Source organism: Garra rufa, chromosome 12, assembly GCF_049309525.1.
Source record: "Garra rufa chromosome 12, GarRuf1.0, whole genome shotgun sequence".
Taxonomy (NCBI): Eukaryota; Metazoa; Chordata; class Actinopteri; order Cypriniformes; family Cyprinidae; genus Garra; species Garra rufa.
Genome location: NC_133372.1, coordinates 44,551,313 through 44,571,875, shown reverse-complemented (window position 1 = coordinate 44,571,875; position 20,563 = coordinate 44,551,313). Strand labels below are relative to the sequence as shown.

The following is a 20,563-nucleotide window of genomic DNA, read 5'->3' as shown; positions in this document are numbered from 1 at the left end:
CACACAAACTGTGATGTTTTTACTTTTAAAAAATAACTTCCAGTCCAGTTGTGACAGTACTGCTGATGATTTAATCTGTCTCTCCTCAGATAACCAGTCCATGGCGTCTCAGACGGCGGTGAGCATCCGCATCCTAGATGTGAACGACAACCCTCCCGAACTCGCCACTCCTTACGAGGCGTCGATCTGCGAAGACGCCAAACCTGGCCAGGTGAGATAAAGCCTGAACATTTCTCGCGCTCAGAACTCACATCAATCCAATCAGAATTGCAGCCCGCCAGACGCGCCACGATACGATCGCATCTGCGTCTGAAAGCGGTGGAAACGAGATCCGTTGTTCCGCACAAAAATCATCACTACTGCCGATTTGATATGATATCTGCGGTCAGGAGACACTGACTTAGTTGTTCCCGATGGCTTCTGGTGTTGATAAAGCTGTCAGCCGCGATACGGACCTGCGAGGGAAACCTTGTCATTTCCATGAAAAGCATATGTAATCTGACATCAGCCGGCTCCACTCAGACAGCTGCGCTCGCCGCTAATATATATCAACGCGGGAACATCAGGTGTGCGGCGTGATGAAGTGGTCAGATTCTAATTGCATTGTGGGACTGCCGCACTCAGCATGGCCTCCCTGATTCGGTTTGACGGCAGTTTACAACGCCTAACAAGATTTGTTTTTCCGAAGCTCAATATCTCGTCTGATCCCGCTGGGCTAATGTGGTTTGGCTCAACTCACCAATCTCTCCTTTCTAAAAAAAAAAAAGCGAATGCTCTGAGAGATACGGTGGTGCGACCTCGCAAGACCTCCGAACCCGGAGCGAAACGCCGGAGTCCAGTAGAACAATCAGTGTGTGTCAGATTTAGTACCGAGCCAATCGCTTTCCCGTTTTTGTCAGAATAGTTTCATTATTGCTTTGCTCCTACTTTGGACCTTTTTCAATTGGAAAGAATGATCCGTCTGACATTTCGTCCCAAAGGCAATTTATAAACTCTAGTCACGAAAAAACTGAAGGTGAAGCGAACTCACCTGCGGTGCTTTTGTAGTGACTTGTTGCAGATCTTCTCTTTTGTTTATTCGTGGAATGGAAGAATACACGTTCAGGCCAAAAATGAAACTTCTGCCATCATTTATTTACCCTTGTGCTGTTTCAGACCCACATGACCAACTGTCTTTTGTGGAGCACATAAAGTGCATTTTTGAAGAGGTACTGTATCACAAGCTCGGCTCCAAACCTGGTGAGCTGCTCTGCTACCGCCAAAAAAAATGGCACAGCACACAGATGTGTCCGTGGAAAGCTCACCAATATTTAAAATAAAATAAAATAAAATGATTAAAAAATTAAATTACATTAATACATTTATAATAGCCATTTCAGCTTTTTTTATATTTTTATTTTATATTTGAAAATAAAATGTAAATAAATACATTTATAATAGTATTATACATAATTATACATAATATTAATAGTATTGTATTATTATTATTATTATTATTATTATTATTTAATATTTCATCTTGTTTATTAACCTCTTGTTGATTTTAATGTAATAATTATATTATATTATATTATATTATAAAATTTTGAAAATATTTGGTAATATAAAATCAACAACAATACTACTACTACTACTACTACTACTACTAATAATAATAATAATACAATATAATAATAATACTGAATATAATAAATATGACTAATATTACTAATAAATATTTGTTTAAATAAATAATAAACAACTTGCACCCAAAAAAAAACAATTGGGTGGTATTATTATAATTATTAATATTAATATTATTCAATATTTCTTCTTGTTTATTAACCTCTTGTTGATTTTAATGTTATAATATAATATAATATAATATAATATAATATAATATAATATAATATAATATAATATAATATAATATAATATAATATAATATAATATAATATAATATAATATTTTTACATTATATTATATTGTAATATTTTAATAATTTTGACAATATTTGCTAATATAAATTAAATAATAATGCCAAACACTATAGAATGGCATGCATCATGTAGAATAATTTCTGCTAATCCAGTTACTTCATTTGTCTGTGTCATGTCTTTTTATTCAAGATAAGATTGGATGCAACCATTAACGTTGGCTTTTCAATGGCTTTAGTCGCGTTGTGAGCTAATTGACATGCACACATGATTACCATTATAGAAAACAATGTAAACATGCAAATTATTTTAAGGGCCTCAAAGAGCTATATTGGTTTAAAATCTGAAAAAAAAGAAGATATTTCAAAGACTATGATATTTTTGATTGCATGAATTTCAGTTCTCCCTCTGACTTGAATTATTAGAATTGGTTTTTAAGTTGTTTTTTTTTGTCCTCAAAGCTCTGTTTATTTGTCGATTCGCTGAACATTTTGCTGCCCTCGTTTCAAGCGGCCGTGAAACATACAAAACAACAAAAGGTTTGTTTGCTTTTGTAGATGTCATGGAAAATTGTGCACTCCTCCTCTCTGTGTGTCTTTGCGTGCTTCTTCTCGCTGAATGAGGACTGTTATTGCTTGGTTAAGGATTCTTTTGAGATTTTTTGTTGTAAAGAACTAGTAACCTTTGTATTACGTTTCTAGATACGTGTAAGAAGAGCTTTTGTCATCTTCCGTTTTTATCCTTGAGAAAAGAAAAGAATGAATGTTGCTTTCTTTAGTAAGTTATTTAACCATTAAATAGCCAAGTTTAGTTTGAAAGGCTAAAAACATTGAAACTCAATTTTAATTATTTCAGTTACTTTTTATGTTGGAAACCAATCTGAAGCAATGCAGTTATGCTGCGTACAAGCATGCAGTGCTTGTGATGCACAGATGAAAAATAGATGTTTTAGCACAAACATAATTGTGAATAATTAAAGTCACCTGTGAATCGTTAAATTAGCTGCCATTTTTTTCTGGATAAAACCCCAGCGATAGAGAATCATTTAATCATGTGAATATGAATGACAGCTGTGAAAATTAAGACTAAAGACCCTTTCAAAGATATTAAAGTAAAACTACACAGTACACACTAAAATAATAATAATAATCTTTGTTAAAACCCTTTTATTTTGTTTTATTTTATTTTATTTATTAAAAAATATATTTTACAGGATGTTTCTGTTTTTTTGTTTGTCCATACAGTGGAAAAAGAAAGTCAAACAGGTTTGTAATGAAATTACATGATTGTAAGTAAAAAATGGTTTAAACATTATTTTATTACTTATCTTTTTGACAAAGCTCACAAATAAAGTAAAATAATATTTTTATTTTGTTATTATTATTATTTTTATTATTATTGAATATTTCATCTTGTTTATTAACCTCTTCTTGATTTGAATGTAATAATCATATTATATTATATTATATTATATTTTAATATTTTATAATATACAATTTTGACAATATTTGGTAATATAAAGTCGATGATGATGATGATGATGATGATGATGATGATGATGATAATAATAATAATAAATATCACTAATAAATATTTGGTAAAATAAATAAATAATAAGCAAATTGCACCCAACAACAAGCAAACAAGATTTGGTGGTATTTTTATTTTATTTTATTTTATTTTATTTTTGAAATGGGTAGTTCACACAAAAATAAACTTTAGTTTTACTCACCCTCATGCTATTCCAAAGCCATATGAATTTATTTCTTTTGAACACAAAATATGATATTTTAGAGTATGCTTCTGTGTTTTGTTTGTTTGTTTGTCCATACAGTGAAAATGAATAGGCTCCAATGTTGTTTTGGACATTAACTTTTATCATATTTACAAGAAATCGTAAAACATCAATCAAAATGTGTCTCATTGTGTCACAAGGAGTCAGACTGAGACGTACGGATCCATTTGCAGCATTTATTTCAAACACAACAAACACAAAGGGGCAAGCAGAAATCGTGGTCAAAAACAGGCAGAAAGGTCAGGGCTGGCAGCAAGAATCAAACACAGGAGGGAGTCCAGGAATCAAAACACAGGGAAAACAAACTCGGGAAGAAACGCTCGGAAATACAGACCATAGGGAACAATAAGACTTCGCAGAGTGGCTGTATGTGTGAGAAGCTTAAATGCATGTGGGTAAATGTGAAACAGGTGTGTGCACCAATCAGTGCAGTGGGAAACGAGGAGCAGCTGTGTGCAGTGATTGGTGCAGTGGCTTATGGGGATTGCAGTCCAGAATGTGTGTGCAAGAGTTCATGATGACAAGACGACCAATACGTGACAGAGCCCCTCCCCAAGGAGCGGCTTCCAGACGCTCTAACCACCTAATGAAACCCGGAGGGTGGTGGAGCGGAGGCGGAACAGGGGGAGGGATGGAGGGCCAGGTCCATGTGGGGTAATGGAGCTATGAACTGCAGCGGAGCCGACGGAGGGAGAAGCCATGGCGGAGGAAGGGTTGGCTCCTGCATGGGGCCGACCGACGGAGGTGAAGCCTGAGGCGGAACCAGAGAGTCGATGGTCCTGGGCGACACAGAGGATCCAGAGGGCCAAGGCGGAACCCAAGGCTCTGGCGACCCCGGCGGAGATGGAGGTCCGGAGGTACGCAGCGGAGCCGGAATGACAGAGGATCGAGGCTGTGCCCACGGGAGGGAGGAGGTCCACAGAGCCGGCAGGACGGAGTGACGAGGCGCAGCCGGAGGAGTAGAGTCCAGAGGCGAAGGTGGGGCGACGACTGACCGGGGCGGAGCCGGAGAGACGATGGAGCCCGGAGGAGCTGGTGGGCCGACGGCCGACAACGGAGACGAGGGAGCACAGAGCCGGGGTGGAGCCGCAGGGTCGGAGGGCCGAGGTGGAGTCCAGGACTCTGAGACTGGAGGTGATGGTGAGGGATCCTTCAGTCTGGACATCGATGGAAACTGGTAATCCCACTGCGAGTCCTCTGCACCGAAGGTGGGATGTGGGTGAGCAGAGGGACTGTCAGGAGACAGAGGTGGCGGGACTGGAGCAACAGGGAGGGCGGGTGGGAACCCACACAGTCCATACAACAGTCCATACATGGCCTCCGTGACCAGAACCGGGCAGACAGGAATCTCAGGACGACTGGATGGAACCAGCGGAGGCTCTGGAAGACTGGGCTGAACCAGCAGAGGCTCTGGAAGGCTGGGCGGAACCAGCGGAGGCTCTGGAAGGCCGGGCGGAACCAGCGGAGGCTCTGGAAGGCCGGGCGGGACCATCGGAGGCTCTGGAAGGCCGGGCGGGACCATCGGAGGCTCTGGAAGGCCGGGCGGGACCATCGGAGGCTCTGGAAGGCCGGGCGGGACCAGCGGAGGCTCTGGAAGGCCGGGCGGGACCAGCGGAGACTCTGGAAGGCCGGGCGGGACCAGCGGAGGCTCAGGAAGGCCGGGCGGGACCAGCGGAGGCTCTGGAAGGCCGTCTTGAGGAGCGGGCTCTGGACGACGCTCTTGTGAAGCGGGCTCTGGACGACGCTCTTGTGAAGCGTGCTCTGGACAACGCTCTTGAGGAGCGGGCTCTGGACGACGCTCTTGAGGAGCGGGCTCTGGACGACGCTCTTGAGGAGCGGGCTCTGGAGAACTGGATGACCCCAGCGGAGATTCAGGAGGGCTGGGCGTCTCCAGCGGAGACTCTGGAAGAGCAGGCTCTGAGCGAGCGGTCACTGGAGGGCGCTCTGGCGGCGCAGTCACTGGAGGGCGCTCTGGCGGCGGAGACTCTGATTTGACGGTAGCCATCTTAGGTGCAGACTCAGGTTTGGCGGCCATCTTGGCCGGGGACTCAGGTGTGACAGCCATCTTGGCCGGGGACTCAGGTGTGGCAGCCATCTTGCTTGCAGACTCTGGCGTGGCAGCCATCTTGCTTGCAGACTCTGGCGTGGCAGCCATCTTGCTTGCAGACTCTGGCGTGGCAGCCATCTTGCTTGCAGACTCTGGCGTGGCAGCCATCTTGCTTGCAGACTCTGGAGGGGCAGCCATTTTGCGAACAGGCCCTGGACTAGCAGACATCTTAGGCTGTGGCTCTGAGCTGGAACTTACTGTGGGAAGATGGTCCTCCTCCACAATTCCCACAGTAAAAGGAGAGCCACACAACGAAAGAGCAAGATCCATATAAGATTGCAAAGTCCAGCCCGGTTCAAACATTGGCATGAGGGAAGCCAATGGCTCTAAGAGTCCTCCACGGAAGAAAATCATCAGGCATTGATCATCCATAGAAGACAGATTTGCCAATTCGATGAAGGCCATGACATAATCCTCAATAGTCCGCTTACCCTGCTTGAGAAGCATGATCTGCACCGTTAGATTCATGCTGGAACCGGATAACTCCACAATAGCTGCTGGATCCTTGTAGTGGCGAAGTCTTCTGTCACAAGGAGTCAGACTGAGACGTACGGATCCATTTGCAGCATTTATTTCAAACACAACAAACACAAAGGGGCAAGCAGAAATCGTGGTCAAAAACAGGCAGAAAGGTCAGGGCTGGCAGCAAGAATCAAACACGGGAGGGAGTCCAGGAATCAAAACACAGGGAAAACAAACTCGGGAAGAAACGCTCGGAAATACAGACCATAGGGAACAATAAGACTTCGCAGAGTGGTTGTGTGTGTGAGAAGCTTAAATGCATGTGGGTAAATGTGAAAGAGGTGTGTGCAGCAATCAGTGCAGTGGGAAACGAGGAGCAGCTGTGTGCAGTGATTGGTGCAGTGGCTTATGGGGATTGCAGTCCAGAATGTGTGTGCAAGAGTTCATGATGACAAGACGACCAATACGTGACACATTGGTGTTCCACACAAAAAAAGAAACAGGTTTGTAATGAAAATACATGATTGTAAAACATTGTTTAAACTTTTTGGGAACCTATTTAATCAATCAATAATTTTATTACTATTATTTTTGAGAAAGAAATCCTGGTTGATTTCAGACATCATATTGACATTATATGGAAACTTATATACTCAAAAAATGAGTATATATATTTTCACCCTAGTGAAAAATAAATATAAAAAAATGCATTTAAAATACATTTATTTCATACTAAGTATACTAGAAATACATTTACATATTATGTACTTAATAAAAATACCCTGGAGTTACTAAACTGGTATATTTGAAGTCTGCTAAATTGGAACAACTAATTTTGTACTTAATGCACTTTAATTGTGCAGAAAGTATATTTTAAGTATATTTGATTGTACTAAAGTGGAGCTATTTCAAGTGAAAAAAATATTGTGGAACAAAAAAAATATTACATTGATTTTACTGAAAGAAAAAAAAAGTTATATTTCAGGTGTTCATCACTTTTGACTCTGAACAAGTGTGACTCCCAAATGAACAATACCAGAGTGTTAAATATCATACAATCCTCATCAGTAGTGACATTAAAAACATATTTTTAGACAAATCCACGACTTAAAAAATAAGTCTTTATGTCTAAAAACAACTTGATAATTTATAAGCCCTGTTATATAGAGCTAATCTGACTTCAAAAATTAGATTTTAAAGGCATTGTCTCTATTTTAAAATTAAATATTGCCATAATTAAAAAGCAATATAAAACATGTTTTTAGATTATTTTCAATAGGAAAAAATGTATAATAATTATTGTATAAATATTAATTAGTACCATGAAATTCTCTCAAAATACAAAAGAAAAAATATTATGGAACAAAAAAAAAGTGTTCGGTCACTTTTGACCACAAACAAGTGTGATTTCCAAATGAGCTAGGGTTAAAGATCATACATTCCTCATCAGTAGTGACATTAAAAACATTTTAGACTTAATATTAAGAAATGTGCATTGTGCACAAGTAGTACTCCAAATAAAGTTTAATTACTTCATTAATTTTTAAATCAGTAAATCTTAACTGATATGTCAGTAAATATGTTAATAGACTTGAACTATATACAAAATAAATGCATTTTAATTTTTTTTTACTTTTTTACTAGGGCAGAACTAGAAGGAAACTCCAAGGAAAAGAAGCCACAGAGTCACCAGCAATGACTTTCTAAGGGCTGCTTTCTAAGTAGAATGAAGTAAAAGTTTACGGGAAAGAAGGAAGGCACAAAAGAGCATGTTTTTTGTTGTTAGATGTGCCAGAGATACAGTTTCTTTATGGGTGGCGTTCACACCTTAACAATCAGCACTCGTCCTGTGCTGTGATGTAGCGTCAAGCTGTGGAGACGCTTTTCATCCGGCCGACTCGCTGGACGGAACAAAGAAAGAGCGCAACACAATACCAGTATATACTGAAAATGAGTCCAGTAAAAAAAGTCCATAACAGCTCAGAAGACGTTTCATCTTTCAGCAGGACATTTTCAAACCGAAGGGCCATGATACCCGCTGTTTCTGAAGTGCATTTAAGATGAAAAAGCGCAAGCGTCTCTGTCCCCCAAATACTGAGGCAAAGTGCAATCTGGTGGCGGCTTATTCATTAAGCAGTGCTATTATCCAAAGCGACTAATAGAGCTGAATGTGATTGTTTTATGACACATCAATGTGAACGATTTTGTATAAAAATAAAAGAACATCATGTTTTTTTTTTTTTTTTTTTTTTTTTTTTTTTTGCATTCCACTTAATCTCAATCAAACTGCAGTTGGGTTATTTTGAATAAGTAAAAAAAATTATAATAATAAAAAATAAAATAATAATAATAATAATAATAATAATAATAATAATACAGCTAACTATAAAACACAATAAAAAACATGATTTTTGAAAATTAAAAAACAGTTTTTGCAAATAAAATCTTCATTAATTCATTAAGCAGTGCTTTTATCCAAAGCGACTAATAGAGCTGTTGAATGTGATCGTTTTATGACAATGTGAATGATTTTGCATCAATGCATCAATGCATAAAAATAAAAGAACTCTGTTTTTAACAATTTTCAAAAATCATGTTTTTTTTTTTTTGTTTTTTTTTTTCATTTTGCATTTTAATTATTTCAATCAAACTGCAGTTGGGTTATTTTGATTAAGTAAAAATAATAATAATAATAATAATAATAATACAGCTAACTATAAAACACAAAAAAAAACATAATAACATAATAAAAAATATAATTTTTTAAAAATAAAAATCTAAGTTATCTGTTTTTGCAAATAAACTTTTCATTTATTCATTAAGCAGCGCTTTTATCCAAAGGGACTAATAGAGCTGTTGAATGTGATCGTTTTATGATGCATCAATGAGAACGATTTTGTATCAATGCATGAAAATAAAAGAACCCAGTTTTTCACAATTTTCAAAAATCATGTTTTTTTTTTCCATTTTGCATCCCAATTAATCTCAATCAAACTGCAGTTGAGTTATTTTGATTAAGTAAAAATAATAATAATAATAATAATAATAATAATAATAACAATAATAATAATAATAATACAACTAACTATATAACACAGTAAAAAACATGATAACATAATAAAAAAATGATTTTTTTTTTTTGAAGTAAAACAACAGTTTTTGCAAATAAACTCTTCATTTATTCATTAAGCAGTGTTTTATTTTTCCAAAGTGACTAATAGAGCTGTTGAATGTAATCATTTTATGACGCATCAATGTAAACGATTTTGCATCAATGCATCAAAATAACAGTTTTTAACAATTTTCAAAAATCATGGATTTTCATTTTGCATTCCAGTTAATTTCAATCAAACTTCAGTTGGGTTATTTTAATTAAGTAATAAAAAATAATAATTAAAAAAATACAGCTAACTATAAAACAAAATAAAAACATGATAACATAATAAAAAACATGGTTTTTGAAAATAAAAATAAAAATCTGTTTTTGCAAATAAACTCTTCATTTATTCATTAAACAGTGCTTTTATCCAAAGCGACTAATAGAGTTTGTGATCGTTTTATTGTGCATCAATGTGAACGATTTTGCATCAATGCATAAATATAGCAAGTCTATAACAGCTCAGAAGACGTTTCATCTTTTAGCAGACGTTTTCAAACCAAAAGGCCATGATACCTGCTGTTTTTGAAGCGCATTTAAGGTGAAAAATCGCCAGCGTCTCTGGTAAAGTGCAATCCGGTGATGGCTTATCGTAATAAATTTTTCTCATTAAATGCAGGAAAAGCCCCCTGCTGTAGCTTCAGCGGTGCAGCTTTTGTAATCGCGTTACGATAACCTGTAGCATGTTTACGTGATTTGTAGTCCTTCACCCCGGGGAACCCCATCACGTTGTGTCGACTAAATTGGCTTAGGTGAGCCAGAGACGCCCGTGGAGGCCAGAAGACGCTGCGGTTTGTATGTTAAAACTTTAGGTGCGCTCCAGCTCTGTGATTAATCACTCTGGTGATTGGACTGGAAATTAGGTCTGTGGAGGAACACGCAATTACACTCATTTATCTCTCACCTAAGATTGGCGCTTTGTAGCAAGCTCGGCCTCCACATAAACACTAGAATGGAGGAGACGGTTTTACGTGCATCGCTTTGGTTGCACAAGAGGGGACCTGTTTATGTTCTTTACACAAGTTGCATTTTGAATGAAGCTGGAATAAATCAAGATAGCTGCTTATTGCGTTCAACAGGCTGGTTGAGTCAGCGTTGCTCAAACAACAGAGCGATGTTTACATTGCATTACAGTCACAGTGTTTGTACTTTTCAGATCAACTTACTAGTTGGAAATGGTTACTGCATACTAAGCTAGTCTTACATTTGAAGAGTTCGCGGAAACGGATTTTTCAAAAATCAAGTTTTTTTATTCTGCATTCCAGTTAATCTCAATCAAACTGCAGTTGGATTATTTTGATTAAATTTGGCGGAAATAATGTTGCATTGTCATTCAGTGTAACACAATATTTATGTGCATGATGTTTATTTAAAAATACAAACAACATGTTTTTTTCTGACTTGTACATGAAGAATAAGGAAGCATATTAAATTGTATTGTTTTTAAATGATTAAATGATTAAAACTGACAAATTGGCAAAACCTAGGATAGTGGCAAATTTTAAAATGTAGAATTACAACTAATTAGTATTTTGGGTGAAATTAATTTGTCTCTTGCTATTTTTTAAATTGATTTTTGTTGTAAATATGCCTAACAAGATTGTTACACTGAATGACATTTTAGTGGGTGTCTTCTGTAAATGAGGGGGGAAAATATATATATATATATATATATATATATATATATATTTTTTTTTTTTTTTTTTTTTTTTCAGAAAAACAAAAATGCAATTAAATTAAAACTTTATATTTTTATTTTTTTATTTTTGGGAAAAAACAAAATTTTAAAGCAGTATTAAACTTATTGTTTTTACACTTAAATACTTTTTTGTCTTTGACCCTGGCATAATTCTTATGATTCAATTCACATGAACTAAATCCAAATTTCTATAAGTGGTATTACAATAATTTAAATGAATTAAATTCTGCTTAATTAAATTATGCAATTCTGCATTACATTTACTATACCCTAATTTAATTTCTGGACTGAATTAATGTGATAAATTTGTCAATTCAGTTCAGAATGACACAGATGGAAAAAAAATAAAATAAAAAAAAATTGTTAAAATAAGCTAACAAGTACTTTTTAATAATCTAAAAGCATTTATTATTCTTAGTTAACAAAGATAAATAAATACTGTGAAATCAACCTTAACTAATGGAATGTTAATATAAAGTCTTACAGAGAAAAAACAAATACTTATCTATATATAATCCATTTACATTTCACAATAGCACAAGACTTTATGCTTTACTTTTGACATTTGGCTAATGTAACTAGGTTAAGCTGAAGACAGTTTGCATTGCAAAAGACAAACTTCATTAGATTGTGCCTCGAAAATTACCTATAGAAATTTGCCATCCAAAAGTTTGGACATACTTGACTTATGTTTTTTTATTTATTTATTTATTTTACATTTAGTCAAATTTTAATTATTTAAAAAAATATAATACAATATATTTTTGTATTTTTGATTTGATTTGATTTTCAAATACAAATTGTGCAGAGGAATGATTCTCCGTTTGTTTTTAAGAAAAACTGAAGTTAATATTTTTTTTCCAAATCAAATAATATTGTATTGCTTTTTTTTTAAATAATAAAATTTAACAAAAAAAAAAAAAAAGTGTCAAGTGTGTCCAAACTTGTGACTTGTATTCTACATGGCAAATTTCTATAGGTAAATTTCGAGGCACTATCTAATGAAGTTTGTCTTTTGCATATAATAAAAAAATAAAAAATAAAAAAAAAATAATAAAAAAAAATAATAATTTAATTTAATTTAATGTAATTTAATTTAATTTAATTTAAAATTAAATTTAAATTTAAATTTAAATTTAAAATTAAATTAAAAATGTATTGTATTGTTTTTTTAAGTAATTAATATTTGATAAAAATTAAAAACATAAAAATAAAAATAATAATAATAATAAGTGAAGTGTGTCCAAACTTGACTGGTATTGTACATGGCAAATTTCTATAGGTAAATTTCGAGCCACAATCTAATGAAGTTTGTCTTTTGCAATGCAAATAAAAAAAAAAAAAGATAAAATAAAATAAAATAAAATAAAACAAATTATTGTTTTTTAAAATAATTAATATTTGACTAAAAATGAAAAACATAAAACAAAAAATAAGTCAAGTGTGTCCAAACTTTTGATTGGTAGTGTATATTTTGTAAACCAGATATAATTCTCTTCATTTGTCCTGTTGAGCAATTCAAAAACGTGCGTGTTTTCACATTTCACATGACGTTGCGCTCTACTGCTAGCCCAATTATCAAGCTTTGTTCGTGTGCCATGCTAGCGTCGCCTCTCTCTCTGCTCCGGCGCTCACTAGTGTTACCGTTTCCATTTCTGATAGAACAACAGTGAAATCAGATTAGCTTAAGCCGCTAAATGCATGGAGTTTGATCCCATTTGAAGGATGACAACGCAGCGTATTTGTTTGTGTGTAAAAGGTGAATAAATCAGACGGAGGGAGAAAAAGAGGGCTAGAGACATGAAAAAGGACTTAGCCCGATAGCTCATAAGCAGCTTTGGCTCAGGGGGCGCGACTCCCCTTCCAGCGATGTGACACCGTTGTTAGACATGGAAGGAGAAAGTGTTTATGGGCTCATACGGATTTAAGTGTCAGGTAGATGTGGCGGCCCGTGGGATTCACGCTTTTGATTTTATAGTTGAAAAAAAAAGCAATAGCTAAGAAAGCACATGTTAGTATTGCTGTCTTTAGTTTATATTGTCCAACTATTGTGCTAGATCGTAAATACTGTAGTATCACCATGGTAGCATGTAAAAAGAACCTTGAAAATACGGTAACACTACGCTAGTTTTTCTGTATGGGGTAAGTTGAGCCACCCCCTGTATCTTGGCAACTGTGCACTTTTACTGTCATGTGATCATGTATTTTGGAATCACACATCATTTCTGCCAGACTATGAAAAGGAGAGACATGTACCATCTTTAAATTAACCCAAATTATGGTAAAACTATGGTACCTTTTCCCTTAAATGCTATTTGAACTATTTATCTTCACTTACAAATAGCACCATAGTATTACCATGTTTCTTAGAACCTGTATAATGGTCGTACAATGGTTTTCTTGAAAGTATCCGAAATTATGGTAAAATAATAGTACTTTTTTTCTATCAAGTCTTGTTTCCAGATTTCTCTTCATTTACAAATAATACCATGATACTACTTTGTTTTTTGGGACATGTACCATGGTTTGTTTGTAAATACCCCCAAAATACAGTAGCACTATTTTCTGTAAATGCCATTTAAAGTATATGTCATTAATTACAAATAGTACCATGTTGTTTAAGGACATCCATGTGGTACTACCATGGATTACTTGGAAGAATACCATGGCACTTATCCAAAATACCATGATAGTACCAAGTCCAAAAAGTACCATATTGCTTTTTTTTTAACATGGTACAAAAATATAAATACCAGTGCAACAATTTGATAGTCATTAAGTATCATTACGGTATGGAACGTTACGGCATAATACCATTACCATAGTAAAAAAGTGATGCATTTACCCACAATTACCTCATCTGGCTTAACAAAAGACACAAATGAAGAGACATTTACAAATAATACCATGATACTGCTTTGTTTTTAAGACATGTACCATGGTTTTCTTGTAAATACCCCCAAACTATAGTGCAACTATGGTACGTTTTTCTGTACAGTCTTACTTTGACTATTTCTCTTCACTTACACATAGTACTGTGGTATTACCATGTTTTAAGGACATGTACCATGGTTTTCTTGAAATGAACCCAAAAATATGGTAAAACTATGGTGCCTTTTGCCTTAAATGCTATTTGAACTAATCGCACCATAGTATTACCATGTTTCTTAGGACATGTATAATGGTCGTAAAATGGTTTTCTTTAAAGTATCCGAAAACATGGTAAAATAATGGTACTTTTGTCTATCAGGTCTTGTTTTTAACAATTTCTCTTCATTTAGAAATAATACCATGATACTACTTTGATTTTAAGACATGTACCATGTTTTTCTTGTAAATACTCACAGAATATGGTGAAACTATGGTACTTTTTTCTGTAAGGTCTTATTTTGACTATTTCTCTTCACTTACACATAGTACTATGGTATTACCATATTTTTAGGACGTTGAAAGATTTTATGACATTCTTGAAATTAACCCCAAAATATGGTAAAACTATGGTACATTTTCCCTTACAAATAGCACCATAATATTACCATGTTTCTTAGGACATGTTCCATGCTTTTCTTGAAAGTATCCAAAATATGGTAAAATAGTGGCGCTTTTTTTCTATCAGGTCTTGTTTTCAACTATTTCTCCTAATTTACAAATAATAATACTTTGTTTTCTTGTAAATACCCTCAAAATATGGTAGCACTATGCACTTTTTTCTGTCAATTCTATTGAAATTGAAAATATTTTTGATTATTCACAAATAGTACCATTTATTTGTAAGAACTTGGAGGTACCATGGTTTTAAAAAAAATGCTCTAAGAATACCATGGTACTTATCCAAAATACCATGGAAGTACCAAGTCCAAAAAATACCATATTGCTTTCTTTTTCTACCATGCTACAAAAATAAACTTGATACCGTGGATATAAATACCACAGTGCATTAATCTGATAAACATTAAGTACCATAGTAAAAAAAGTGATGCATCTTCCCACAATTACCTTTACAAAAGACACAAATGAAGAGACATTTGAAGTTTATCCTTCCAAAGGTCTCTGATTCACGGCGTGTCCCATTCATGATCTGGTTCATTATCTACAGGCTTGACCCTTGTTCAGATTGACATGTGAAGCGGCGTGAGCGTGTTCCGTTCGGCTCGTAACCCTTTGGTATTTGGGCTGATGGGATAAGGAGAGACAGATATCATATAGAGTCGTGTGTGCAGGGAAATGCCGGGTGGAAAGGCAAATACTAAGAACGGCCCGGGGACGGGAGGCCTGTCAACTCCACACAAGACATCAAACGGCACCGAGCGGCTCTTCGTGACAGATCACAAGGGTCTGGTCCTCCCGCGGGACAGTCCCGGCTAGATGACTAATGTTTGAGGGGAAAAGTACACTTGCGCAGACGGCCGCGTAGATGGATTGGCTCCCACTCACATGCTGACACATACACCCAAACCGTGTTCAATTCACTCCTACAGACGGGTTATTTCAGCCAAAAATGAAAATGTACCCACCCTCATTTCATTCAAAGCACATATGATTTTATATTTCATTACTTCTTTGGAAAATTGCAGGAATTATGTTCCTGAAAGTTCAGGCTGGACTAAAGCGGTGAACTACTGTAGGAGCTTTAAAAAAAGTAAGGAATCAATTTTTAAAGTATTATTTCGAAGTAAAAATATAAATCAATCATGTTTTAAATTGACAAATAAATAGCTAGATTTGCAGTGGTGCTCCATGAGGGATTTTTAGAGGAGGATGATGTGACTTGAAGAGTAATTGAAAGGTCACCTCTGATAATGAGGGTTATTTATGGTGAAGGAGGGAAATTACATTTATTCTCCCTTGGATTTTTTGGCTGTTTGGATGGTCGTTAATGGCGCCGTGCCATTTGGATATCCGTTCTGATTGGTCGGTTTAATAATGAGAGAAGCCTGTATGCAGTAATCCTGTTCTGGCATTCATGTAGTGCTTAAAGTGGAGGAAACATATAACAAGTTTTATGGTCATTTCTATTTTACTTTGCATTGAAATGCATTTGTTAATTGCTAAATTTATAATATAGTTTAAAATTTCCATATTTTGTTTTCAAGTAACACTGGGAGTTTTGTACAGGAATTTTTTTTTCTTTCTTTCTTTTAATTGAAATGTATCATCTTGAATCAGTTCTCTAACATTTGTACAGGGATTTCCCAAAAGCACTTGATAAAAGGGAACAAGGGCATGTTTAAAATGTTGAACCACTATTGGATAAGTGATTTTGTTGCACTGGACATTTTAAAAAATATATTTTGCGCAGAATAAATTTTTTTATTTTATTTTATTTTATTTTATTTTATTTTATTTTATTTTATTTTATTTTATTTTATTTTATTTTATTTTATTTTATTTTTTTTTTTTTTATTTTTTTTTATTTTATTTTATTTTTTTTTATTTTATTTTATTTTATTTTATTTTATTTTATTTTTGCATTGCATTGCATTGCATTGCATTGCATTGCATTGCATTGCATTGCATTGCATTGCATTGCATTGCATTAAAATGTTGAACCACTATTGAATTAGTGATGGTTTTGCACTGGACATATATATATTTTTAAAACGTTTTACGCAGAATAAATCTATTTTTAATTTAACTTAATTTTATTTTCTATATAATATTTTATTTGTATATAGGATTTTTATTAAATGTCCATTTTTATCACATTTTAAAATGCATTTATTAGTTTCTAAATTGGTAATTGATTTTGTTTTTTGATAGAGAGAAATGTGTGTTTCTGATCAGTGATTTTCTATGCAATAATTTTTACTGGACAAGTATTTAAACATTATTTTACACTGAATAAATCAATACAAATGCCACTTTTATAACATTTTATTCCATATTTATTTTACTGATCTTTTAAAAATGTTTTCATTAATGAATTACCAAAACTGATATCTTAATTTTCATTAAGCACCACTAGGATTTTTGTATGGGGACTCATTTTTTTTACAAAATTTATTGAATCAGATTTCCTAACATTACTTGATAGAGAAAAGCGTGAGTGTGTTTAATAGGGATCCCACTTTTTGATCAGTGATTTTCCATTAAATACTTTGTGATTACTGGAGAAGAATTTCAATATTATTTTACACAGAATAAGTCAATGTAAATGCCACTTTTTTAACATTTTATTGCATATTTATTTGACTGATTAATGAAAAATGTTTTCATTAATGAATTACCAAAACTGATATCTTCATTTTCATTAAGAACCACTAGGATTTCTGTATGCGGACTCATTTTTTTTTTTTTTTTTAATGAGTTATTTTAAAGAGTTTATTGAATCAAATTTCCTAACATTACTTGATAGAGAAAAGCGTGAGTGTGTTTAATAGGGATCCCACTTTTTGATCAGTGATTTCCATGCAATCATCTGTGATTAAATTATATTACAGTGATTGCAGCCACAAAGAGCATTTTCTAGCCAATTAAATATTTTAAATCAGAGTTCTTTATTTACAATGTGATTGTAATATTTTATTCCTTTCTTTGACTTTTCCTGGTGGAAAATTGCACAGATATTTCCAGGTTTTCAATGCCCAGTTTAATTATCGTCTCCGCTAACTAATTACAGTCAGTTCCTGTCCTCATCGCAAATGCAAACTTACAGAATGAAAACTCTTTTCCTTGAACTTCCCCATCCATCTCGAAGGTCAGCATCCTCCTCCTCCACTGTGTTCAGGAGGAAGACTTTCGGAGAGGACCTTTGGTCCCGGAAGGCTCTGGAGAACGTGCAAGACTTTTGGGAGACTCTTGGCTTCTCACTTTCCGAGCCTCGCGCAGCTTAAAGGGTCATGAGGGGGCTGTTGGATGGAAATCTAATTAGATGATTTTGCTTGAGGGAGCTGTGTTTGCCACTCAATAAACTCCCACACACTGCTTCCCTCTCACAATCTTTCTCTCCTTCACATTATTTTTCGCCGTCTTTCTTTCTCAGAAGTCCCTGTTTGTCTCTGTGTTTTTCCATCCCGATACTTTTCCCCCCAGAAGCCCCTCAGGCATTAGTTTCGCCCTCGAATTGGGAACTATCTGATGACCTTTTGTTGTTTCTGTCTTTGGCATCGCAATTAACGTTTGTTAAGGAAACAGCATTCATTTATTATTTTTTCCTATAGTTTCTGTTCTCATTTAACCTTGTTTACTTCATTCTTTTTTTTGCCATCCAAACAACAGCTCATTAAACAAATGAGGGTCACAAAATAGGAAGAATGAGGATTGTTCCAATTAACAGCTCTGGTTTCTTAAAGGCAACATGAAGCATTGACCCTTTTTAATATCTTCATACATGTTTCTGATTCTGAATGATTCATCTTTCATCAACGTGTATGTAAAAATTCTCTGCTTTGAAACTTTCCCTTTCAGTTCTATGTTTTTCAATCTTCATGGTTCTTTTTGAATTAGTGTATTTTAGTTTTAATGAATCTTTATGTGATTTTGTCATTTTTGTTTATTTTTATTAGCTCTATTTAGCTTTAATTCATTTTTATTTCAGTTTTAGTTTTTAAACCAAACTTATTTTATCACAGTTAGTTACCAGTTAATTAGGTTCTAAGTTTTTTAATTTGTTTTGTGTGTGTGTTTTATTGTAGCTCAGTTAAATATATATTTTATTATATTAATAATAATAATAATAATAATAATCATTTTAAATAGTTTTAGTTTAACATACGTATTATACTATTAATTAATATTTTGGATTATCTTTTATTTTATATGTTCTTTTTAAATTTAGTTTTACTACATTTTTGTGCTTTTGTCATTTTTATTTATTTATTTATTTTAATAGCTCTATTTATCTTTAATTTATTTTTATTTTAGTTTTAGTATTTTTAGTACTTAAACCAAACTTATTTTATTACCGTTAGTTACCAGTTAGATTCATTTTTTGTGCTTGTAATATTTATGTATATTTATATTTATTGTAGCTCAGTTAACAAAAAATATTTTAAATAGTTTGTTTAACATATGTATTATCTTTTATTTTATGTTTATTTTAATATTAGTTTTACTACATTTTATGTGCTTTTGTCATTTTTATTTATTTATTTTTAATAGCTTTATTTAGCTTTAATTTGTCTTTTTTCTTTATTTAGCTTTGTTTTTTTAATGTTTTTTGTGCATGTGTGTAATATATGTTTTAGTGCAGCTCAGTTAAATGGCTTATAATTATTTATAATTATAAATAGTTTTAGTTTTACATACTTATTATACAATTAATTAATATTTTATTTAGTTATTTTTTTATTTTTAATAGCTCTATTTGGCTTTCATTTATTTTTATATTTCGTTTATGATTTTATATTTTTATGTCAGTTTTAGTAATGATTTTTTTCTTGGTTTGTTTTCTTTTTTTTAAATATAAGGTTTTTTGTGGAATATTTATATTTTATTTTTGCTTTATTTCAATAATGTTTACAAGTTTTAGTGTTATGTAACATTGACAATAACACAACGTATTGATCTTAATCTTATATAATTTGAGAAATTGCAAGTTTAGCATATAGAAACAAAGTTTTTATGCATCTTACAAGTTATTTTGAACTAGATTGTTTTATAAACAGATATCTGATTAGTTAAAAAAAAAAAAACATAACATTGCTAAGTATAAATACCCCCTTTTTGTCTGATTCTTAGAAGAGTCATTTGTTCAGTAGTGGTGAATCAATATAGGAACATGGTTCAAAAAGTGTAAACAGATCCAAAACATCATGAAAATAATTTGATTCCAGCATTTTAAAGAAAATCAATGAGCACCGTTTCCCAATTCCCAACTTTACAAAGTAGCGGGCAGCGTTTCATGGGCGAGTGCTAAAGCGACGCAGTGATGAAGGATGTTTGAAAGCAGGCGCTCAGCGGGAGTCCCACAAAACTTCCCTTTCAAGCTGAGAGGAGACCAATAAACAAACATCTTAGAAATATAAAACGTGTCCCGTTTTCCCCGTCCTCTGTCATGCGGCTGGAGATTTTGTGGTTGCGTAACACTCCAGACAATGTGAAGAGAGTCACAGGAGTTGTGTGAGTGCGTGTTGATTAAAGGCTCTTAAAGGCGTCCGGCGTCGCATTATCAGCCGCAGACAGAAGTGGAGCGCTGCGAATAATGAGTCCGATGGGAAGCACAGGTTAGTGTTTAGTTTAATGCTGCTGTGGATGTAATCAACCAGAAACATTATCAGCTGCAAGTGCTGCTCGACTTATGAGAAATATGTTTTGAGGATCCAACACCTGCAGTTTTACTCCAGCATCAAGAACATTTGTATTTTCCGCATTTCTGGGCCTCGTTCTTAACCTGGTTTATCATTTAGAAAAGGCCAAATTAAGTTTGCATGGGTATCTGTGCTGGTCACTGCTAATTTACACTCTAAGAAAGTTTTATAGCAGAGGA

General features: G+C 34.3%; 1 protein-coding gene across 1 annotated transcript in view; it reads left to right on the top strand.

The window, feature by feature from the left end:
• The window catches only part of LOC141347627 (cadherin-22-like), a 51,705-nt gene that overhangs the window by 23,126 nt on the left and 8,016 nt on the right, over window positions 1-20,563 (top strand). Inside the window, exon 4 of the mRNA XM_073852614.1 lies at window positions 90-211. Within this exon, the coding sequence (XP_073708715.1) occupies window positions 90-211 (122 nt within the window). The remainder of the gene's footprint in view (window positions 1-89; window positions 212-20,563) is intronic.